The sequence below is a fragment of the Aethina tumida genome, chromosome 1 (assembly GCF_024364675.1).
Source record: "Aethina tumida isolate Nest 87 chromosome 1, icAetTumi1.1, whole genome shotgun sequence".
NCBI classification, from domain to species: Eukaryota; Metazoa; Arthropoda; class Insecta; order Coleoptera; family Nitidulidae; genus Aethina; species Aethina tumida.
In genome coordinates, this window is record NC_065435.1 from 62,245,882 (window position 1) to 62,272,547 (window position 26,666).

Below are 26,666 nucleotides of genomic sequence, written 5' to 3' on the forward strand. Positions count from 1 at the left end.
TCTGCCTAAAAGGAATATATTAATTTTCTAAGTCGGAATTTCATTAAAATATATACTGGAAATGGTATGTTTTAAATATACACATTCCATTTCATCATACGGCATAATTTGTCAGTTATTTTTTTTATTAAACCAGAGTTGACGGTAGATTATTCATTTTTTGTATAAATTTATTACAAGCTTTCATAAATATGTTATCATTATTTTAGTTTTGTTACTGTAATATAGGGGTAAAAATTTAAATAAATTTCAAAAATTTTTGATATCTGAATATAAATATAAATAAATATGATTATTTTACAACAAATGTTTGTTTTTGTGAGCAAAATACTTCTTTCAATACTTCAAGACGGTGGAATGATACAGCGTATCGTATTAATTGGGATTGCTACTTCCTCTCTACCGGGTTAAGCCTGATAAGTGATAGAACTTAATCATGATATTCAGATTCAGAGAAAACATCACTAAGTGTAAAAGTACATAACTTTTTCCAGTTCCTTTTTGTATGATCAGACCTATAGCAACTTTATGGGCCCAAAAAGGTTCTATGCCATTCTGCCACTTCTTCTCTTCCAGGTCCAAACAGTTTTGCTTTTGTAATACACTTAGCTTTTCTGAAGCATGTGGTATGACTTATTCCTAATGAAAATGTAAACATCAAACCACTTGAGATCGCAATTAATTTGAGTATTGGATTGTCATACGAAGCAGAATGTGCTCAATTTTTTCAAGTTGTCTTATCAGACGTTGCACACATAAGTTACATGACTCTTTGGTACCAAAACGGATGAAATTTCCTGATAACATCCTTCCCCTTAGTTCTTACATATTTTATTTGCTGATAAACAAGTTTGGCGTCGAGGTTAATACCAAGATGAATAGACCATTCAATATCTTCACCGTCCAAACTTACTTCATTAAGTCATCCTCATTATCACTTATATGGCTTAATTTTTAAACTATTAATTCTTTCAACTATTTCTTCAGCCATTCAAGGGACATTTTCAAAACTCCTTGAGGAATGCCAGTTTGTATCTTAAATATTTGATATCATTCCTGGTATCTTAACTATTAAAAACCATGGAAGTAAATGAGTAAAAGTATTTGGTATTTTGGCTATTTGGCCATTATGTGAAGACTCTGTCAAAAGCCTCAACAGCATCTGTCAAGAGGTTCCATAGTTTTAATGTTGGAATCTCTTTTTTTACTCCTACATCTCTAAATTGTCAAGATAAATTTTACTTGTGATAATCTAAATCTGCCAAAGATTTTTTCATGAGCTATTTCTGGAATTGTTCCATTAAATTGTTATATTTGCAATTTTCACCTGCCCTTCACTCCGAAAGTTAGTAGAACTAAAATCAAATAAGGAATAAAAAATCATATGTTTTTCAAATTCAGAGAACCCAAATTATCCCAAAATATGTGTATCGCTGTAAACTAGTGGTAATTCATTTGCTTCAAAAATTTGAGGTTCATGTACCATATATATATATATATATATATATATATATATGTCGGAGGGTTCATGTGAAACGCAAGTAGTACTATGGGTTGCATACTTATAGTACTTGGGTGGAATCAGCGGAAGTGCTAAGCAGGGGATGGTACTCGAACCGAGGGTGACGGTAGAGGAGACCTGCGAGGGCGGACAGTTAAGCTCCGTCAGGGAAGCTGTGTGGAAGTCTTGGCTTGGCTTGGTATAACCGTCGGGATCACCGCGTTTCATACCGCGTTTTTAATATTCGAAATGGCCGATAATCCTGACCGCGCTGCGACATATATATATATATATATATATATATATATATATATATATATATATATATAATTGTCTTTTAGGTCGGATTTTGTTCCTTGTCCCCAGAAACATTTTCTTAACCAATGTGAAGTACATTGGTCTAATAATATTTCATGATGTTCATCCCAAGAGTGTTTGGTTATTTCAGATTTATCGGTTTCTCCTATTGTCGTATGTTTTCGATTGGCTTTTAAACACATTTCCGTAGTTCTTGGTCTGTATATTTCTTACGATCTTGTGATTTGCAGAATCTTGTTTTAATAAATATACTGCGTATTGTTCTTTTTGATATGAATATTGTTTTAAAATGTATTGTCTTGTTATTCTTCTTATTTTTTTCCTTTTGGTCTGAGATATATTAAGTAATTGGTGTCTTCGATTTTCTCTTTAAAATCCAATTTTTTTTTTTCGAAAAACTGATAGACCCTATTAGCTTTGGTATGTGTTAAGATTCATTAAAAATGAACAACTTTAAAGAAAAATGTGTACAATACATATGTGTATTAATCAAACAGTTTGTATAACTTTTTCTGTATGTTGATAATATTTTTATTTAGATTAGAAAAAGTAATGGACAAAATCTTTTATAAAAGGTTGAATATTGAGCCCTAAATTGTCAACAATGCATTAATTATAAAAGGTTCAACCGTAGGTAATTTAGTATTTTAAGCTTCCTTTTTTTGTATTTTATACACAATTTTAATTTGCATACTTTATTCTTATGGCTATGCCCAGATAATTTAATTTATTTGAATTAAAAATTTAAAGAATTTAAAAATCAAAATATTTTTTCATCCTAATTAGTTCGACATTTGAAAGTAAAATTATATTAAAAGATTTTTTTTCTTATTGTTAGCCATCATTCACCCGGATTGGAGTAAAAGTCGGACAGGAGCAATCTATCAAAAAATGCATTATATTTACGATTACAAGGATTGTGTGGGAATGAGTGAGGTATGTAAATGCGGAAACCGCGTTCATGACGTGTCTACCGAACGGCACCTTCATTTTTCATTTTTTATGAGAAAGAGAAAATATAACACGCAAAATAAATGACACCCTTGTATGAGCGCCTAACAACAACTTAATCATTCTGTAATAGAGTAATCGCTCACCTGTAGGAAAAAAGACTGGTAATAAATTCAGAAAATTCATTAATTCTCAAAATTTATTTGTGTATATACATTTAGAAAATATTTGTCGGTAAATCCACGCTTTGCATGTAATTAGCCGATTGATTGGTGGATCCATCTGTACGTGTTGAGAAGTCGGAAAGTTGATTTGGATGTGTTCGAAGGGGACGAACCGCGACGCGTGATGGATTCGCACTTCTGTTCGTACAGAACGTCAATTGTTGCAGGGAGAGTGGATCTCCACACGGTGGTTTCAATTTAATTTCGCCCTGTTTCCTTATTCCGCTTCGCTTAAACTCGTCACAATTAAGATACAATTAAGAACGGAATTCGGTGATACGTCGTTTGGAAAGGGCGAATCAAAAACTAGTTCGGTCTATTGGTCTTTACATATTTGTGGTGGCACACTTAATATGTTAGGGAGTCTCGGTGCGGGAGTTTTAACCGTGAATTACTATCCAACGTTTCGCAACGCTCATTAGAAACTGAACGCAACTTCGATCTTTCCCTACGTCGTTAATGGATTCTGAATGTTCTCTAATGGATTTATACCTAGTTTATACATACATATATATGTATATATTCGAAGATGGGTGTTGTATGTATGAATGTTTAGAATTTCGTATTTCCGTACGATCCCACACATAGCTAAGACAATAATGTTTAAATATATAGCTACTTTCCAACTCAATTTTAGATTATCTCTTATTAGATTTTACTATTTCGTAGCTATGCATACTTACCATCTATAGTTATCCAAGATTATAAAAAGATGGTCTTTTGGTTATTACACAAATAATCATGTGACTATTGCCTTCTGGCCTCATTAAACAACCAGTGAATATTGTTATGTAGATCTACGAATAGATAACAAGAAACATATTATAACTGTGAGAAATCAAAAGTAAGTTAAACGTCTAACTTAAAGTTAGCGTGTTCAGGAGACCAGTAACTAAAATATTTTTCAATTTCATGAAACATTCCATGAAAAATAATACAAAATATATCGTCAAATAGAATAAGTAAAAATACAAATATAAATGTAGTTTACAGCAACATGATTAAAAAAATATTGAATATTTATAATAATAAAAATAATAAATCATAACAACTCTAATGACGATTGATCAATCATTGATATGTCATGTTAATAAAATAAATTATATAATATTTTAATAAATCATATCAATTTGTAACTACAACATGTTCAAATTATAGTTTCTTTTAATTTATTGTTGATTATATCGAAAAACTGTTATAATCAACAATAAAATATCGTTATTAAAGTACCATTGTAAGTGCTAAAATCTAAGCAAGCAGTTGAAAATTTAAATTTAATACAATAATAAACTCTAAATTTAATGAATTTTGAAAATTAAATAAATTCCAGAATTACAATAAATTTTTTAAAAATAGGTATACCGTTATCGACGACAGTAATCATAATATTTACAATTTGCAGTTTGTTACATGTCTTTAAATTTGTTTATTGAGTTAACTCCGATGTGTCCTTTTTGTTGAATGTATATAATTGTGTTAGAATTTTTGGAAAAATTAAACCAATTGAAAAGTATTTGTGAAATGAAGTACAAGTAGTTAAAATATTACATATAATAATTTAGAAGATTTATTAACGGTTATAGTATGAATTCAAGAAGGCAATAGATAAAAAAAAAATTAAGTTAAATCGTTAAAATTTAACATTTTAATTCAAGTAATCTTTATTACTTAAAAAAGAGAATATCGTATTCAAAGTAAAATGATCAAGAACACTTTTATTAAACAAAAGAGAATTCGTCGTCAACGATAATAATCAACATTTATATTCATTCAGAATGTCAGATATTCAGAAATGTCTTGAAATGTACCACACATATTCATCAAGCCTAACAGAAAACAGAGCAATATTTTTGGAAATCTGAACTTAAAAGAAGATGATTTATAAAGGTAAGTCACCTAATTTTAATATTTTGTTCAGAAATTAACAAATTCTGAATTCAAATATTGATTAACATTTAGTAATTTAAAGAGAGTAATGGTAGAAAAACTTACATTACATTAATTTTATAATTATGATATTTATAATCTGTGTCTTCAGTGAAAAAATGAGAATATTTTACAACTGATCAAAGTTTCCTTTTGTTAAACAACTGAGAACATTGTTGTCACGGATAGTATAAAACGATCTTTTATTTTAGTTTCGAAAGTGTTTTAAATGCCAACATTTTCGTCGACACAAAGAGCAGCATAGAATTTTTGGAAGTATTAACTCATTTGAAGAGGATTTGTAACGGTGAGTATTCTTAACATTTTATATTATAAATTAATAAATCGTAAATTCAGAGATTAAGTAACAAGTGGTAAATTAAAGGAAAGTAAAGATAAAAAAGACGTGCATACTAATTTCGGAATTATCAAATTAATGATCTATAATTCTAATGTAAAAAATGAACATGTTAAAACAAGTGGATCTATAATTAATATCTCTACGATTAAACAATTAAAGATAGTTGCCATGGATAGTAACCATCGTTTTTTTTTTAATTTACAGTTTCGAACTTGTTTTAAAATAAAGCCCGATATTTTCGTCGACTGTATGACAAAAAGCATCGCAGAATTTTTGGAAATATTAACTCAAATGAACAGGATTTGTAAAGGTAAGTGGACGTATTCTTAACATTTTATATGAAAAGTTAATAAATCCTAAATTCAAAAATTGAGTAGTAACTGGTGAATTAAAGGCAGGTAAAGTTAAAAAACACGTGCATATTAGTTTCATAATTACCAAACTAATAACCTATATTTCTATTGTACAAAAATGAATATTAAAATTAGTGGATCTATAATTAATATCTCTATGATTAAACAATTAAAATAGTTACTATGGATAATAACAAATATGTTAAAATTAGTGGATATATAATTTATTTAAACAATTAAAATAGTTGCCTTGGATAGTAACCAACGTTTTTTTAATTTACAGCTTCGAAAGTGTTTTAAAATGTGTTCAACATTTTCGTCGGTTATAATAAAGAGCAGCGCAGAATTTTTGGAAATATTAACTCATTTGAAGAGGATTTTTAAAGGTAAGCTGACGTATTCTTAACATTTTATATTATAAATTGAAGAATCGTAAGTTCAAAGATTGAGTAGCAACTAGAAAATTAAGGAAAAGTAAGGGTAAAAAAGACGTGCATACTAATTTCGTAATTATCAAATTAATGATCTATATTTCTACTGTAAAAAATGAAAATGAAACCTACTTACTAGACAAAGTGAAAACGTTATTCAAAATGATATTTATTTTGCGTTTCAGTGAGAGACTGGACAGCCATGAATGAAAAAATTTTTCCAATGTGTTATGTTCTTACATTTATTTTTACTCTCATGGTCAAAATGACGTTTAGACAAATCCCCGAAATTTATTTATTACTTTATTATCAAATCTTTCCTATTCAGATCATAGATACATTCTATCTTCATTTACGCGCGAATGTTTTATTCCAAAATATTTCTTCTCTTTTACGCTTAAATACCTATTCCGCTTTAACTAATGGATGTGAAAACGGTTAGAAACGAAGGTGAATTATTAAATAGCACAATTTGAGGGGTTTTAAGATTAAATAAGAATAAAAAAAATAAAAAATAATTCGAAATAAAATTAAGCAAAGTTTAGAGGATAATTTATACACAATTAGAACTTTATTTATTACACTGGTTTTAAGCTGAAATATTTTTTTCCATAATTTGGGCAACTCATCTAAATAATGTTATATTTGTTTGTTCATTTTGTTTAAACTAGCGTACAGGGTGAGAGACCGGCCCGATCGATTTGACTGTCTAGTTATAAAGATGATTAAATTACGCATCCAAAGGCATCCAATACCAGAATAAAAATTAGCTTGAATTTGAAAACTCCAAATTATAATCTTTTATGATATTTAGCTGTTTCCGAGAGCTGAGTAATTCCAACAATAAATAATTCAAAAATCACTTCAAACCTTAACTGGCCGAAGTTACATAAAAAGTGAAAATTCTTATAGACCGAGAAATACTAGTACTTTAATTATCCACTGCTAAAATATCTAATACTAATATTTTGAAACAATTTGAACATAGAAATGATTTGTTGTTGTGAAATTATTCAGATATCGGAAATATTGCTAAATATCATTAAAATTGGCACGGATTTTGAAGTTTTATCAACTGAAATTCAACTAATTTTTATTCTAGATTAATTGGATGCCGTTGGATGCGTAATTTAATCAACCACCTTTCTAACGAAATGTCATCTCCCGATCGGGCTTGTCGTTTGCTCTTAACTCTGGTTTAAGTAAAATTTTAAAAATGTAAAAAATATAAAATTTTGAAAATATAAATATATCATTATCTAGGTGAATGTGGCAAATTATAGTTATAGAAATAGGGACGGAAATTTAATTTTGTTAAGAAAATTTTAATGTGGTGAACCCAAAAATTATTTATTTCCTCACTTGGCCGCTTCACTTAAAACAATATTCTGTTTTTTTTCTTTTACTTAGCATGGGCTTAGAGTGAATGGCAAGATCCATCGAGATGAATTATGTTGAGTTAGGAAAACGAACCAGAAAATTATTTATTTCTTAATTTGGCCCCTACCTAAAACAGTGCTGATTCTTTTCAAAATTCCTAATTTTTTTCCATAATTTGGGCAACTCATCTAGATAATGTTATATTTCTTTGTCCATTTTGCTTAAACTAGCGTACAGGGTGAAAGACCGGCCCGATCAATTTGACTGTCTAGGTACAAAGATGATTAAATTACGCATCCAAAGGCATCCAATACCAGAATAAAAATTAGTTTGAATTTGAAAACTCCAAATTATAATCTTTTATGATATTTAGCTGTTTCCGAGAGCTGAGTAATTCCAACAATAAATAATTCAAAAATCACTTCAAACCTTAACTGGCCGAAGTTATATGAAAAGTGAAAATTATTATAGACCAAAAAATACTAGTACTTTAATTGTCCTCTGCTAAAATATCTAATACCAATATTTTGAAACATTTATAGAAATGATTTGTTGTTGTGAAATTATTCAGATATCGGAAATATTGCTAAATATTATTAAAATTGGCACGGATTTTGAAGTTTTATGAACTAAAATTCAACTAATTTTTATTCTAGATTTATTGAGTGCCGTTGGATGCGTAATTTAATCAACCACCTTTCTAACGAAATATCATCCCGATCGGGCTTGTCGTTTGCTCTTAACTCTGGTTTAAGTAAAATTTTAAAAATGTAAAAAATATAAAATTTTGAAAATATAAATATATCATTATCTAGGTGAATGTGGCAAATTATAGTTATAGAAATAGGGACGGAAATTTAATTTTGTTAAGAAAATTTTAATGTGGTGAACCCAAAAATTATTTATTTCCTCACTTGGCCGCTTCACTTAAAACAATATTCTGTTTTTTTTCTTTTACTTAGCATGGGCTTAGAGTGAATGGCAAGATCCATCGAGATGAATTATGTTGAGTTAGGAAAACGAACCAGAAAATTATTTATTTCTTAATTTGGCCCCTACCTAAAACAGTGCTGATTCTTTTCAAAATTCCTAATTTTTTTCCATAATTTGGGCAACTCATCTAGATAATGTTATATTTCTTTGTCCATTTTGCTTAAACTAGCGTACAGGGTGAAAGACCGGCCCGATCAATTTGACTGTCTAGGTACAAAGATGATTAAATTACGCATCCAAAGGCATCCAATACCAGAATAAAAATTAGTTTGAATTTGAAAACTCCAAATTATAATCTTTTATGATATTTAGCTGTTTCCGAGAGCTGAGTAATTCCAACAATAAATAATTCAAAAATCACTTCAAACCTTAACTGGCCGAAGTTATATGAAAAGTGAAAATTATTATAGACCAAAAAATACTAGTACTTTAATTGTCCTCTGCTAAAATATCTAATACCAATATTTTGAAACATTTATAGAAATGATTTGTTGTTGTGAAATTATTCAGATATCGGAAATATTGCTAAATATTATTAAAATTGGCACGGATTTTGAAGTTTTATGAACTAAAATTCAACTAATTTTTATTCTAGATTTATTGAGTGCCGTTGGATGCGTAATTTAATCAACCACCTTTCTAACGAAATATCATTCCGATCGGGGTTGTCGTTTGCTTTTAACTTTGGTTTATGTAAAATTTTAAAAATGTAAAAATATATAAACTTTTGATAATATAAGTATATCATTATCTAGATGAACTTCAAACTTCTGACTTGTGTGTGGCAAATTATAATTATAGAAATAAGGACGGAAATTTCATTTTGTTATAATTTTTTATGATATATAGCTGTTTCCGATTCAGGTAAAATAGAATACACTGGCTTTACCATATTAACATTATACGCTACATTAGTTAACAAATTATAATTATAGAAATATGGAAGAAAATATCGTTCATATTTTTCAATTCATCAATTTTAATGTCCTGCAACAGAAAAGTATTTTTTTCTTGGCTAAAACTTGTTTCAGTTTATTTATACTAGCGTCCGGGATGAACAACAAGGCTAATCGATATGAATTATATTTAATCAAAAAGACAATTAAGTGTCTAAGAGCATCCATTATACCAATAGATGCAAAGTTTAAATTATATTAAAATATATATAATTCCAATATTACAATTTATTAGAATTTTAATCGAAAATTAGCATTCAGTTAAATTATTTTAAACTTCAAAATGCGAAGGTAACTAAAAAGGTGAAATTTTTAAATACTGAAGAAGAAATAATTGTTTAAATTTTTAATTAGAAAAACGATTAAATTACTCATCCAAGGGCATCCCATGCCAGGATAAAAAATAATTTGATTTTATTGTAGAATATTTTTATATAAGCAGTAAACTAGTGTAATGGTAAAGTTAATCATTCTAATTACAATAATAATAATGAAATATAATTTTTATTACATAATCATTTTTTACTTTGCCTGAAAACCATCCGAAATTGCTTTCAATTTAAATTTGATTTGTTTTACTATTTTTGTTCTTCGATTCATTTTAATTACACCTGGTACTGAGAAAAATCATGGTTTAAATACTATTCGAGAATATGGTCATTCATGGTTGCTCCAAATTTAAAGAAAATTGGACCTAATAATACAACAGCCGCCACCACCTACAACCTGGCCGCCATCACCTACAGCCTGGCCGCCATCACCTACAGCTTGGCCGCCGTCATCTACAGCTTGGCCGCCGTCACCTACAGCTTGGCCGCCGTCACCTACAGCCTGGCCGTCGTCACCTATAGCCTGACCGCCACAACTTACAGCAAGGCCGCGGTCGCCACCACCATCACCTACGGCCTGGCCGCCACCACCATCACCTACAGCCTGGCCGCTACCACCACCTATTGCCTGGTCGCCACAACCCATAGCATGGATGATAACCTATCCTCTCACCGATTGTTTTGTACATATGTATTAATATAAACGTATAAGGTTTCTAGTCAATTTATTTTTATTTTTATCTTAAAATAAAAAATTTACTATATTTTATCGCCTTATTTCGGGGTAATTTTAACCAGACTGTGGGACAAAAAAATTAACACATAATAACATGCAGCTGCTTGTGCAGAATTTGTTGCAAATTTTTGGTGGTTGAAAACATTAATTATGAATTCTATTCAGTATGTACCGGAAGTAGTATTTCTGTAGAAATAGATTTAATTAACTTATAACGAATATATTACAGGTTTTTTTTTTGTTTGGGGGACAAAGAGGGGAAAGTATAAAAACCCCTCTCCGGGCATCGAACCGAAAATCATGGCCATAGTGTTTACCATGTATGATAAATCATACATGGAGGAAAGGAACGTATATTTGCATATACGGGGTATGCTGAACCAGAAGACGTGGGACTGACAAAGATGCCAGTCCCCTGTCAAATGGGTTCGGAAGAACAAGTTCAATCTGAAGAATATCCGAAGATCTTCCTGGGGATGGATTGGACTTGCAGTGTTGGATCCCACTACCACTGGGTTGTGGAGTGCTACTGAGCCCCAGGACCACGACAAGGTGGATCCATCCTGGGGTATATTACAGGTGTTTCTGTAAAAGGGATAAGGAAAGTCTTTCCAACGGAAAAATTGCTGAAATGGTTTTGAGCGTAGAAGTGTATCGTCTGTACAAACGCGAGGTCATGCCAGGACGACCAAGATATATTATAGAAAAGCAAGAACGATATTTGGGGCTGTAGCCATTTAGGGATTTCACTCGTATTAGGTGATTATTAAGTAATGATTCATGATCAAGTGAATTAAGATGGTGAATTTGAATGACGATTGTCAAAGGCTGAGAAGAACCAAGACAGAAAGAACCGATGTAACATATTCTATAGAAAGTCCGTAGTTTTATATAAGGTACCTTATGTTCATTGCAACGTAGACGCGCAGTTTGAAGCAAGATGATTCTTGACCACATATCCTTATTTCAATGGGATATTTACGATTTTGTTTCCTGATATGTGAGAAGAAATAGGAAGAATATTGATTAATTTTCTCAGATAATTCAAAACCTTGGAACAATTGTCCTCTGCTAAAATATCTAATACCAATATTTTGAAACATTTATAGAAATGATTTGTTGTTGTGAAATTATTCAGATATCGGAAATATTGCTAAATATTATTAAAATTGGCACGGATTTTGAAGTTTTATGAACTAAAATTCAACTAATTTTTATTCTAGATTTATTGAGTGCCGTTGGATGCGTAATTTAATCAACCACCTTTCTAACGAAATATCATCCCGATCGGGGTTGTCGTTTGCTTTTAACTTTGGTTTATGTAAAATTTTAAAAATGTAAAAATATATAAACTTTTGATAATATAAGTATATCATTATCTAGATGAACTTCAAACTTCTGACTTGTGTGTGGCAAATTATAATTATAGAAATAAGGACGGAAATTTCATTTTGTTATAATTTTTTATGATATATAGCTGTTTCCGATTCAGGTAAAATAGAATACACTGGCTTTACCATATTAACATTATACGCTACATTAGTTAACAAATTATAATTATAGAAATATGGAAGAAAATATCGTTCATATTTTTCAATTCATCAATTTTAATGTCCTGCAACAGAAAAGTATTTTTTTCTTGGCTAAAACTTGTTTCAGTTTATTTATACTAGCGTCCGGGATGAACAACAAGGCTAATCGATATGAATTATATTTAATCAAAAAGACAATTAAGTGTCTAAGAGCATCCATTATACCAATAGATGCAAAGTTTAAATTATATTAAAATATATATAATTCCAATATTACAATTTATTAGAATTTTAATCGAAAATTAGCATTCAGTTAAATTATTTTAAACTTCAAAATGCGAAGGTAACTAAAAAGGTGAAATTTTTAAATACTGAAGAAGAAATAATTGTTTAAATTTTTAATTAGAAAAACGATTAAATTACTCATCCAAGGGCATCCCATGCCAGGATAAAAAATAATTTGATTTTATTGTGGAGTGCTACTGAGCCCCAGGACCACGACAAGGTGGATCCATCCTGGGGTATATTACAGGTGTTTCTGTAAAAGGGATAAGGAAAGTCTTTCCAACGGAAAAATTGCTGAAATGGTTTTGAGCGTAGAAGTGTATCGTCTGTACAAACGCGAGGTCATGCCAGGACGACCAAGATATATTATAGAAAAGCAAGAACGATATTTGGGGCTGTAGCCATTTAGGGATTTCACTCGTATTAGGTGATTATTAAGTAATGATTCATGATCAAGTGAATTAAGATGGTGAATTTGAATGACGATTGTCAAAGGCTGAGAAGAACCAAGACAGAAAGAACCGATGTAACATATTCTATAGAAAGTCCGTAGTTTTATATAAGGTACCTTATGTTCATTGCAACGTAGACGCGCAGTTTGAAGCAAGATGATTCTTGACCACATATCCTTATTTCAATGGGATATTTACGATTTTGTTTCCTGATATGTGAGAAGAAATAGGAAGAATATTGATTAATTTTCTCAGATAATTCAAAACCTTGGAACAATTGATTCAGGAAATTCAAATTAACAACCTGAAGCAGCAAGCCGAGACGAGTAGCTGGAAAATTAATTTGTAAAGTGGACCCACACAGTACTGTTCATGTTGCGTGTTATTTAATTTCTATAAAATATTACTATTAATATGTATACCAAATTTCATTAACAAATATTAATTTTCTGTAGGTCTTTAAATTTTTATTGATTTATTATTATTTATATAAATAATATTTTTGTCATTTTAGAAAGCGTTACAAACAAACGTCGTCTTTTAAAAAGACAATAACTTAGACATTTCAATATTTCAAATATTCTTATGTAATGAAATACACTGATCGTGACAACTGACGACAGAAAGTGGAGATGTACGAGAGTATATTTGAAATTGAGAATTTATGTAAAAATAGAACTGCCACTATTTAGAAACAATATTTATAATAAATTTAAATATGTAAGCAATAAATTGAGAATTTCAATTTTTATATAAAAATTAGACTTTTCAAAGTCATTGACAGGTAAAAAATCTAACAGTGCTCTTTCTATTTGTGGTGTTTTAATATCGATAAAGAAATACTTAACTGAAAATTGTCCAGGTGTGTTAAATGTGAATCTATTTTTACAAATACAATAATAATATAATTTTTATATAACATAGCGTTTCTGCTGCCCTGGTAAAATTAAAAATAGAAGTTTTATATCCGTGTGGCGTTCTGATTTGAGATCTTAAATAATCTATCAATTTTTATTATTATGGTCCAAACTACGAGTACAGCTAATGGGAATTTCAGTTTCCGTAATTGATAGTATCAAGTTCCATAATAACCGATGCGCCTCAAGACAAAGGTGGACAGCACCAAGTGCATTTCCTACTAATGGCACAGGCTTTATATGTACACGATCTAATCTGTATCACAATACATAAACAAGCTACAGTAAATATGAAATTTGACACTAGTATCTGTAAAATCTTACTATTACGTATTTATTAATTTCCCCAGCTAAACACAAATCTCGTTTTAAACTAGATTTACAAGTTGTTTCAGAAACAATGTTGTTTATTATATACTTATTAATTGACCATACCTGGAAGCCATGTTTTTAAAACAATATTAATTTATTTATAACACATCCAAATTAGACATTTTATGCAACAAATTTGCAGAAATCTAAAAAGCACAATTAAAAGTAGTTTACATTTTGATTTCTTCTGAAAGTTCCCACTTTAACTTCTCTTCATCCACTTTTTAATTCTGAAATATTGTCCTATGAAACAATAAAAATGTACATTCAAATTATTACTCCAATAGATAAATTTAAATTTCGTAATTGGGCCGTTACAGATACCCATTTGGATGATAATTTATCAGGTAGTAGTGAGTCAAGGAATTTTCAACTATAAAATATGTTATTTAATCCCAGGTGTCTCAGGTTCACTAAATATTGAGATAATTTTCAACATCTTATTCAGTGGCATGTTCACAGATGATCGTAGGACTGATCTTTTTGGGAAAATATTTCATTAACCAGTTTGATCCCACCCCACCTGTTCACTAGGTAAAAATCTTGTGTTGGGTTCCTTACTTTTTCATCAATTTTTATTTCCACATACATATCACGGAGATCTGTCCTTGTGAATATGAGAACCGCTTTATAGATTGACAGACAGATCATCTAGTATATTACATCTTTCAACATTTCGTTCACCTACTTGTTCTAATCACAGATTTGTAATTTTCTATTCTCTTTAAATATCTTTAGACACGACCACTACATGAACTTTGCGTCTTGTAAGCTACGGGAGTCAGCCTTACCCTTTGAAAGACATTTTGAACATTTGACTTGAAACGTATATTTACTGTTATTTCGGCAACATCAAACCTAATATTAAGATCATGAATAAAATACCTGTCATGATTCCCAGATTTGGTCATTTAATACAGACAATAATAAACTTAAAATCTTACTTATCTTTTCTTATTAATCTTTATTATTGTAAAAAGACACTAAAACATTTACATAATGCTATTTTTTTCAAACAATTCATTTACAAAATATAATCAATAGTATTGATACAACAGAAAATTGTTTAAGCATATTTTTTGTTTCTTTTCTGTTGTAAAGATTCTTTATATTATAAATGTTAATTCCTTTAGACAGTTGCTTGCTGCATTAGTTCAGTTATTGTTTGATTTCCTACTAGACTAAGCGACTACCTCGATTTTATTTACAATAAAATATTAATCTACAGTCTTTTAATGCCAAAAATTTGTCAATTACGCAATTAACCCCGATATTTTGTTGTGAACAATTCCTGTTTCATGTATAGAACTGTCAGTCCCTGGTCGGACGTGAGTTCATAAATCTTTTATCGACCACTTCTCTGGAGTATCTAGTTCTGTAAAAAAAATCTTAACAGAAAATGTTTAAGATTACTTAACATTTTTGATGTCTATGGGAGTTATTTTGTTGATGCAAGATCATTTTACATATGAATAGAATTGGATAGGATTTAAGCATTTGCTTTTTAAGCAACTTATAAAAGAATTGTCTGATTTAGTATTTAGAAAGATTAAAGATTAACCTCATGGTAGAGTTTTATTATCGGGATAATCCATATGATATTATAACTCAAAAAGTTGGTTATAGACAAGCAGAATGTCTGATGATGTATTCAAGGTGCACACAATGTAAATATAACAAGACCCTTGTCTCAACGTGACGAGAACATACGGCCGGCCGGGGATGCCACGTATCTACTTTTTTCACGACGTTTTATTCTCATAGGTCTACATCCAGCACTCACGCCGTCAAATATCGTTTTTCGTTTCATTTTTTTTTGCTTTTTTCTCAGATGCTTTCCTTTTTAAAAGTTTATGTTCAGGCGTAATGGAAAGCTTTGTAGTTTAATTAATACTCTTAAATGAGTAAATTGAACTTAAATAGTAAGTTATAATGGAGGAGAAGAAAATTTCTTGATCTGAGCTCTCGAGATTTAATCCAAAATAGTTCTGATATATGAATTATTATGATTGAAAAGCATCGTAGTGACACAATAGAAAAATACTACTCTGTAAAAATTAAAATCAAACTTCTAGATGAATTTTTAGAGTCGCTTGTTGATCGTCATGTAACATTTATTCAGATGTTTTTATTAGATTTACAAAATCACAGTTACTTAGTTGTTGATTTGACACTTAAAGCTTCAAACATTTGTCCAAATTGCACGTCATAAATTACACGCAAAATTTATACCATGAGTTCCACCGAAAATCTTGGCTTCTATCCCACCTTAAACGACTCAATGAAAGTCCCGTACGAGATGTTCGTACAAGACTTCATACGGGCTCATGCTGGTTTGAGGGTAGACAATATATTAAAATTGGCACTAGAAGTTTGGAAAATATTAAACAACGAGGACAAATTGCCATATTATCAGAGAGCCAGGGAAAAGTCAAGCAAACGCAGCAGGTCCAAGGTGAGGAAAAAATCTAGAAGAAATCGTAAGAGAAAGCATGAATTTAGTGGACCCGGCCCTGACATTTTTGATGATCCCACATTTTTCCCCAAGAGACAACGCATATCACATGAAAATGAGATAAAACAAGAGTTACTAGATTTAGTAATGGTTCCGGTCAACGTGCAGTGCAATGATGAGGTAAAGAGCAGGCTGACTAGAAGAAAGTCTTCAAAAGGTCGTAGAAAGTCTAAAAAAAGAAGTAAAGGAAAAAAGCGTAAAAGAAGCAGCTTTGCATATTCATTTTCTGACAACGAGAAGACTGAGACTGATTCGAAAAAAGCGGAGGATAGTAGTTCGTCGAAACGACGTAAGCGGTCCAGTAAAAAGCGAAAGAAGAAGAGGAGGAGGAGAACCAAATCATATAGCTCTAGAAATACTAGCACATCTGTAGAAGAAAATGGAGACGAAAAATCTGGTGATTCCACCTCTGAAAAGCACAAAATGGAAAAGGGGAAATCGGCTGTGGACGACCAAAAAAAACCAAAAGGGAAAACGACAGCAAGTGAAGTAGCTAAACAACAAGAATTAAAGAAAATGAATGGAAACAGGCATGGTAACGGTGGAACCAAACAGGAGAATGGTAAACCCCTTTGAAAATAGAATAAAAAATATGTGTTTGTAAATCCATGGTAACCATGAAATTAATCTGTTCGAGCATATCAAAATTATAACCATCGTGTTAATGTTAGAAAATACATCTGTTAATTATTTGTAATTTACACTAAAAATTTTAAATAAATATTATACACATTCTCTTTGATTTAAATAGTTTTTATTATGTTTATATTTATTTATTGTTAACTATTAACTATTACAAAAGAATTTAAACAATTTATATAAATTGCTTGATCCAAATATATTTTAATCAAAAAGTCGCTGAGAAATAGAGAATGCATTTGATAATTTAATATATTATATATACCAACGAGAATATTTATATAACTTTAATTCTGTTTGGTTTATGTTAGTAGAACTTTTACCGTAATGAATTTGCCCGTTGTTGGCATATTACAAAATTGCGGTTACTTTAATTAAATCTCCGAAACAACAATTATTTGCCCGTTAAAGTATTCTCTTGATTTTCTTAATTAATGAATAATGAACGTAAATCCAACTCTTCGAATTTCCCATAGCAGGGGACAACCAATCTGTAATTAATTTAATAAAGGGAAGTAAAGTGTCTCCACACAAATTAAGTTTGTTATTGAGAATATTCTATTTTTATATTGTAGTTTGACTTGTATTTTTACATTATTTAATATAATTGAGAGCAAATTAATTTATGCAATAATCGTTGAATATTAGGACTTTAAACTTTATGCACCTCAAATAATAGAGGATCTACATACGTGGAAGGTAGTAAAGTGTAAATCTCTCAGGTGCGATAAAATAAAGTTAATTGGTTGGCGCAAGTACGTGAATACGAGAAAACTTTTGTAAAACTCCATAAGAAATCTTGTTTTGTTTAATTAAAATGGCCCAGAACACCGTGCAGCAACAAACTATTTTAATATGTGGTTAAAACTAATTATAACTAATAGCTAACGTCTCATTAGGATAATATCTAAAGCTGGCACTTAGCATACGGATAAAAGAGAATGTTAATTATAATGTTGCGAACATTTTTCAGCTGGCGGCGATTTTATGCGATGCGAAACGGAAACAGCGGTATTACAAGGGGTTTGATTTTTATTAATTGTAAATAATTTTTACTATTTTATTTATTTATGGAATAATAATAAATATTTAAATGAATTTATAAAGTAAAAATTTACCTTTACTTTTATGTTTACATATTCCGATATAAAGTTTATTAAAACGAATATCTGTAGGGAAATGAGTATATTACAAACTAAGAGTATTAAGTCCAATATTTAGATTTAATAATGGCACACAATTAAGATATTATAGTTACATAATTTTTATACTTTTTAGCGGAGACGTTTAATCGTAATAATGTAGAAAATTATATGTAATTTTAATTACTAAATTTGATATTCCAACACTTCTTGTGGTCTTTTTGAAAGACTCACTTCGTCATTTCTGCTTAATACTATTTTCAGTATCACTAATTTATATTGATAATTATCTTTTCTTATAATAAAATTAACAAATAAATATACAAATAAATAGGAAATAAAACGTAATACAATTAAAAAGAAAGAAATAATAAATTTGCAAAAAGGATACACTATAAATTGAATATATACATTATCGCTCATATGTAGAACAACAAATTAAAAAACGTAATCATTTTATTAAAAGAACAATTCTTTTTAATTTAAATTAATTTTATAATTAATAAGTGTCTAATCTTTATTCACGTAGTTTTTATACAACATTTTATTTCGGCCAGTAAAGTAAGTAAAGCAACCAAACCCTATTATATTCGATACAAATGATTTTATAATTTATTTTTGTGTCCCACATCGTTACTTAAAGCTAAAAATGTATAGAAGTGTCTATTTAACGATACAAATTAAATAACAAATTGTAGAAAAGTTCCGAAATGGTGGGACATAAAGTAAAATTGCAGTAGATTTAAATTTAAACAAATCGATCATTAAACAAACTCAGTATGTTGGTGAGTACCATAAAACGAAGATTAAAAAGAGCTGGCCTCTATGGTAGAAAACCAACAAAGAAGCCCTTCATTTTTGGAAACTATAGAGCAGCGAAACTACTATTTGCAAGAGAACATATGAACTGGGCAGATGGGCAAAGGAAAACAATTTTGTTTTTCGATAAAAGTCTACTCCAATTATTCAAATCTGATGATATTTCATAGGTGAGAGGATCAATTAATGAAAAGTTTAATCCCAAGTACACTAGGCCCATTGTGAAGCATGGTGGAGGATGCATTATGGTTTGGAGATGTTTTTTTGGGTTTGCCATGGCACCACTGGTTAAGTTAGACGTGATAATGGATCGTTTTATTTGTCGTGACATTCTCTAGAATCACATGCTTTCATTTGCCGAAGGTAACATCACTTTAAGGTGAACCTTTCAGCACGACAACGATCCGAGGCATACGTCTAAGTTAATTAAAGAATGGTTCACTTCTCAAAAAGTACGTGTCATGCCTTTGCCAGCACAAAACCCAGACCTCAGTCCAATGGAAAATCTTTGAGAATAAATTGATCGGGAAATCCATGTAAAAAAACTGACTGAAGTATGAAAGAACTTTACGAAGAAGTTCAAAATCACTCGAAAGAAATTTCGAACGATTATATTGAAAATCTACCAAGATCAATGAAGAAAAGGTGTTTAGAAGTTATTAAAATTAATGGATGTGCTACTAGACACTAAATAAAAGATGTCTAAATATATGTAAGGTTGTATTATTTTAAAGTTGCTCTACTTTTGACCCTTGAATATTTCTCAAATATTAATAAATACTTAACTAAACCCACTAATAAACATTTATATTGTTGTATTGTTTTTATCAAACATACTGCATAACTGAGAATAATATGGATATTTAAAAGTATACTTTTATCAATCAATATATTCAATATATATATATATATATATATATATATATATATATATATATATATATATATATATATATATTGAAATTTGTTGGTCGTTGTTGAATGGAATTATTTCCTAGCGTGTTCCTTAGACAACTGATCACGCACTAGATTATACCTCTGAAGATGCTAGCCACTCGTGCTGGCGAAACGTTAGGAAATAATTTCATTTTACAACGACCTACAAACCCGAACGAATATACATTTTCTTCTAACAATGGTCACGAAAGTCTTAACCTTTACAAATATCGTTTTGTTGCCAAACTAATTTTTAATCTATCTTAGATATAAAATTATATATAAAGAAATTCGATATTCATTGATATGAAACATACGCATTGTATAAGGAAAAATCATTGTCCCCACAAACATTTCCAAATATTTAAAATCAATAAATTAATTGTATATAAAAAAAATAAATAAAAATCTTTGAAACACGTGAACTCACATATGAAACAAGATGTTTTTGTTTGTATTATTTATTCACAAACGATACACATTAATCGTTCAAATCGTATCAAATTTCAGTCCCACTGTATGGTAAATCTAAACAAAAATTCGACAGTAACAATATTAATATTGTTCAACATTGTATTTAATAATATTAGATATAAAGTTGAATAATTTTTGAGAATTCAATTTTAACCTACGTTACATTCACATAAGGTAAGGAGTGAGGCAAACACTAATCATAGTACAAGTGATTGTCGACAGAGTTGTATGTAAAACTAAGGGCAACCAAATAATACTATTAGACAAATATTTAAAAAATATTCTTTTACCTTCAATAATTTAGCATTGAAATAAACATTATAATAGGTATTATTCACCGTAATTTTAAATAGATGATAATAAGAAATTAAATAAATATGTCACCAGAATGGTACAATACTTTTTGTGCTTGAATGCTACCGAGGCAAAATTTAAGTATGAAGTAGGTATTAACACGAGCCAACACTTTCGAACTGACCAATAAAAAATAGGTTATTCATCTCGCGATTACGTACTCATCAGACAGCTAAATTTGTTTGTTACTCCGTACTTAGATTGAATGGAGTATAGTTGATGTTAAACGGTATAAATATGGACGAACTAATATGTTTATATGGATTAAAAAGAAGTGAAACAGGGGGACAAAACATTTTTTGATAAGGATGTCAAAATTTTTCCATTTGGGAATGGGGTCAAATGATACTTTAATAAAGGGAGCTTTTAATTTCTTAAAAATTAGTGCTTAGTTTTTGGAAATTTATGATATATTTTTGGATTCAGACAAAGAGCTCTTTCCTACCCTGTATATATAATTATAGCATAATCTCTATTATTAAGTACGAGTTCCTATACCACGTATAAATAAGAGTAAAATGTATTATTTAAAGAAATATTGTAATTAAGAGAGTACAATTTGTAAATAAAAGTGAAAGAAATATTATTGTGGCATAACACTAATGTTTTTTAAGCTTTAAATGACTTAATATAACTTCATATATTATTAAAATTAATTAAAAAATCACCAAATAAAAATTTAATAAAATTGTTAACAATAAATGTTTCATTTGTATATATGTTTTAACAAGTTTTAAAAAACTTCATCGTTCAACCGATTTGTATACAATTAAACTCAATGGGATGAAAGGATTGAAATTAGACTTCATGTTGTGCTAATTTTTCCTGAGTTAAAAGTTTTAATGAGAAATTTCTCGCTGGGCAATTTTCCGTAGATTTCCTCGAATAATTGGAATTTAATTCTTTCAAACAAATAGTCAAATCGGATGATTTCAACATTTTACATGGCATCACATTAGAACCCTCTAGAATAAAACTGTGCAATAAACAAGTTGCACGCTATTTGGTAATTCGATTGAAACATAAAACTTCAGAAATACGTCCGAATCGAAATATAAATACTAGGATATTAAAAACCATATCTTTTCCGTTTTTCTCGTCGCGTTTAATTGTCTAAAACGTTTCGTTTTTTCCGTCTCGGCCAGGAATCACGCGAACCAACTATCCGTTCTTCCTATCAACCCCGATGTATCCAGATAACCTAGACAACTCTGTAATTGGATCTCCGTCTTGTAAACATACCAACTTCGTTCGTACCCTTTAAAAACACGGCTATATTCTTTATCAGTCGCGGCGTTATGGTAACGAAACCGGATCATGATACAAACAAGCGTTTTCTGGAATAAGCAGGGTCAGTTCTTTTGCTGGCGTTGCAGTATAAGAACTGAGTAAGGCGCTGAGCATTTAGAAATTTATAGGAAAATGTTTTGTAATTTACGTGCCTTACATGATTTCCTGCGGGATTATAGATAAATATTGTAACGCTGAATTTTGTACGATAAGTTGTCACATTTCTGCGAAAGGCAATATCAATCCGGAATCTAAAAGCATATCTATTAAACATTTATAATACGGAAATAATGCAGCAAGATAATCCCGGTTATATGCGAGCAAACCAATGACGACGTGTATAGTGTATGCAATCCGGGATTGCTCAGTTGCCTGGAATTTTCTTAAGTGCACCTACGTTTCGGTTGTCTATTTCGTCTCTGTGTCGTTCAATTGGTTTATATAGATTTTTTCACTTTTTGAAAAATGAAAATGTACATATCCTACAATTCAATTTAATTTGTTACACTATTAAAATAAAAAAAATATCGGATATTATAAAAATTCATATTTTCGGTTATCAGTTTTTAAATTATTTGGGTCGAATATGTAATATCAATCTTTCTTCTTAAAATGTTTGCACCTTGAATAATGTATCATTTCTCAGTTATCTTAGAATTTTCCATTATCCATTAAATAAAAACGACAACAACCAATCTGCTGCAAATGTTGACCCTCAATTTGTCGCATAATATGTAAGCTATTGGTGGATAATAATTTTTAGCTAAGGGAAATTTGAAATGAATTGAAAAATTGACAATTTAATCAATTAGTTTTAATGGTAATCAATTTGAAGTTTGTTATAATTTTCTGTAAGCAGAAAATGGTAGGTTCTACCATAAACACAAACCATAGAAGGATAATAAATCTCACGGCTTTAACATGAATTAATAATTAAACAACTAATTTGAAATTCGGTATTTAAGATCAAATGTAGCAATTTAATTTAAAATTCTTAAGGAAAGAATTTCGTCGCTATCAGAACACCAAAGATCATATTAAACGTTTGTTTCTTTTTTGAACTACCAATGTTTTTTTGGTTTTTTCTTTTGAACACTATTATTGTTGTCAAATAAATCTTTTATAACTGGAGTTTCTCTGTAATTAATTTTGATTCTTCTAATTGTTAATTATTTTTCTATTGTTTCACCGGGGTCAACTTAAGTTGATAAAATGCAGTTCTTTTTAGCTGATGTTGGTGCTATGCCTCACAGAAAAAATAAACTATGACAGCTCAGCAGATGTGGGTGGATTATCAGTCATACAGTAAATATTGTTTTTCAAATATTATAGATTACAAAAGTGTTCTTTAATATATTTTCCCATGGATATAGATTATACAAAAAGTATTTGGATTTATTAAGGCTAATTTTTATGATCTGTGCTAAGTGGCTTAATTTCAAAAAGTCTGATACGATATTGCCTGCACAGAGAAGGATAATGCGCGTCGGTATATGGATAGTATGGATGGATGTTGTTATGTTTTAACCGTTTGTTACTACGGTTTTGAGCTAATTATAAAACAATAAAACACACAACGTATAAAAATATAAACATATATTATTAAATTCATATATTAAATATAAATTTTGAAGTAACTACGTATAACATCTAGGCATTTTTCACAAATCTAATAAGATTATGAATATTTTGTTTTGCATACTGCAACAATACAGTATACAATTCTTCAAATTTTTGTTTATTTTTTCTCTATGGCTTAATCGAATTTCTTTATACAAAATTTCCTAAGGATTTTCAATGGGGTCAAATCCAGATTCTACGATTATCATTTTAAAACTGTCTTGGAACCATTGCTTTATAACTTTTCCCGTACGCTTAAGATTATTATGGTATAATGCTAAAAGTGACATATAATGCATGTTTTTTGTATATGGTATCCTTCTGTTGATGCTTTAATATTCGAAAAGCATCATTTAATTTTTGACCTTTTATTTGATACTATAAACTATAAAAATGTATAAACGTTGTGAAGTAAATTAATAAAATTAATTCACAAACTAACTTAATATATAGCACCATTCCTGAATCTTTGAAAAAAAAAATGACATAGATAAGCCGAATTCTGTACTACACATGTATAAAGTTAATACAAAAAAAAAACGCGTAAAAAGTATTTGCTATTTTATCTACTTACTGCTATAGAAGGAATAAATATTAGAAATATCCGATTCTTAATTCTGACAGAGATTTATTATTGTTCAATATTTTTTGGGGAATTTAGGAGAAAGTACTGATGACTAATAGGGACCAATTAAAGGAGATTTGAAATGAATGAAAGATATTCAGTTTAGTTAGTTTTAAGAGTAATCAATTTTAAATTTCAATTATTATAAAATATGAAAGGAAAATGGCAGATTCTACCACTAGTTAAAACAAACAAAACAGTTTTTGCCCGAAAGACTTATTATCAATCATTTTGCTGAATTTGGAAGGTATTTTATTGCCTCCTCTGATCGTCGTGCTCAATCTGCCTTTTGTTATCAACAATGTGTTCAGCTTAATGAAGTCTGACATACTAAATAGTATCAACAAGTTGGCCAACAAAAAAACTGTGGGGGATGAACAGATACCAGTATTTTCGATCAAGGATTGAAAATTTGCATTTTTGAAACCATTAAAAATTATTTTCAATTTGTTCCTGAAAAGTAATACCCTCCTATCTATATGGAAAACTGCCAAAATTATCCCAGTAATCAAAAAAGGTGATAAGTCTAATTTTAATAATTATAGATCTATCTCTATATTAAGTAATTTCTTTAAAATATTTGAGTGTTATATTCTGTCAAGTGTTCGCTCCTAATCAGCACGGTTTTATGTTCGACAAGTCCACCATCACTATTTTGATATGAACTCATGATATAAGTTCGTCAATGTATCGTAAAAGTTAGATGGACGTCATTTATACAAACTTTTCACGTGCATTCGATATCATTGACCATGCTATACTGTTGAACAAACTTGATACTTTTGGTCTTAGTGATAGTCTATTAATTTAATTGAGAGTTATGTGCGAAACATTATTATTATTATTATTATTATTATTATTATTATTATTATTATTATTATTAAATATAATATATATGGTCTAGAATTAGTATAATTAAATAGTGAATCAAGTTATACATTACTTGAGGTCATGAACCAAACAATGATATTTAAAATTTGGTCGTTTAATACTCTTTTTCTAATAACATGTTTGTGTTTTAAGCATTTCCGATTCTTATTTTAATCTAGCATTAATTTTAAATAAAATTTTGGCTGGTTAGACGTTATTACCCCACAGGCTTTATTACCCCCGTATACTATATGGAGTAGATTAACGACTTATTTCTACTAATTATACTTATAGTAATACTCTTGAATATGAAATTTTCGTAAGTTCGTGGTAGAATTAATAAATTATGTGGAGAAATTACCCCAAAACATTTGTGAAAGATAATCACGAATTTACGGAAAATATTTAATAAATACGTTGACTTAAACGGTGGATTGGTGGAAGTAAAAAAAAAATAGTATTAATATAAATATAGTATTATAATAATAGTATAATATTCTCACATAATTCCTAAAAAAATATGATTATTAATTGTTCCGGACATTTATGTATATGCATATTTTCTTATAAAATTTGATATGTATCCATTTCAGGAAGTATCGAAATAATTTCTACTTAAATTAAATCATAAACAAAATAAGTGTGAAATGTGGCTAATGTAGCACACTTTTCAAAAATGTACATTTGTTAAATAATTTATGCATAACAAAATTGTTAATATTTCATTGGGTGCCCTTTGTTCGTTATAATCACTTGTAAACGGTAAATGAGATATCGGCAATAGTCGTTTGAAATGAAATTTCACGATTCTTCAATTAATAATCACAATTAATCTAAATTTTTTTTAGATATTAATCTAGATTATGTAATTGGTAAATTATTGTTGGTGAATGGTTCCATTACGTCCCTCTACCATTCCAAGGAAAGGAACTCCAAAGCAAAACTTTTCCTCCACCGTGTTTCAAAGTTTCTAAGGTGTATTTGTAATACAAACTTTTATTAGGAGGACGAATGTTTACTTCAAAGTATCCTTCGTTAAAAATTCTGGTGTATAATTAATACATTTTAGTGCAAACTTTTACTCTTGTTCAAATATTCTTTTTTAATACCAATGGTTACTTTACCAAAAATTATCCTTACAAGTTTGTTCCAATTAATTCATTTTTTATTTACCTAGAAGACAAGAAAGGATGTCGTTTACTGATTTTTTCAATTTGTCTGTCAATAAAATAAGTTGCTTTTTTTGTTAAGACATTTTCTTATTGCATTTTCAATTGAATGTGTAGTTTCATATTTGTTAATAAGTACTATAAACCATTTTTCGGATGTTTCAGTTTTTAGCAATATATGCAATATATTTAGACT

The 26,666-nt window shown here is 29.5% G+C and overlaps 1 protein-coding gene and 1 long non-coding RNA gene across 2 annotated transcripts; both read left to right on the forward strand.

Annotated features, from left to right (window-relative positions):
• The first annotated feature begins 5,153 nt into the window (after positions 1–5,153).
• LOC126266324 (uncharacterized) lies at positions 5,154–6,026 on the forward strand. The gene is made up of 3 exons (XR_007548738.1): positions 5,154–5,227; positions 5,486–5,591; positions 5,918–6,026. It is a non-coding gene; the product is annotated as an uncharacterized LOC126266324 (long non-coding RNA).
• Positions 6,027–16,250: 10,224 nt separating this feature from the next.
• Positions 16,251–17,108, forward strand: LOC109605229 (cactin-like). The gene has a single exon (XM_020021799.1). It carries the CDS (start codon positions 16,251–16,253, stop codon positions 17,106–17,108), a length of 858 nt encoding a protein of 285 aa, XP_019877358.1.
• Positions 17,109–26,666: the final 9,558 nt, after the last annotated feature.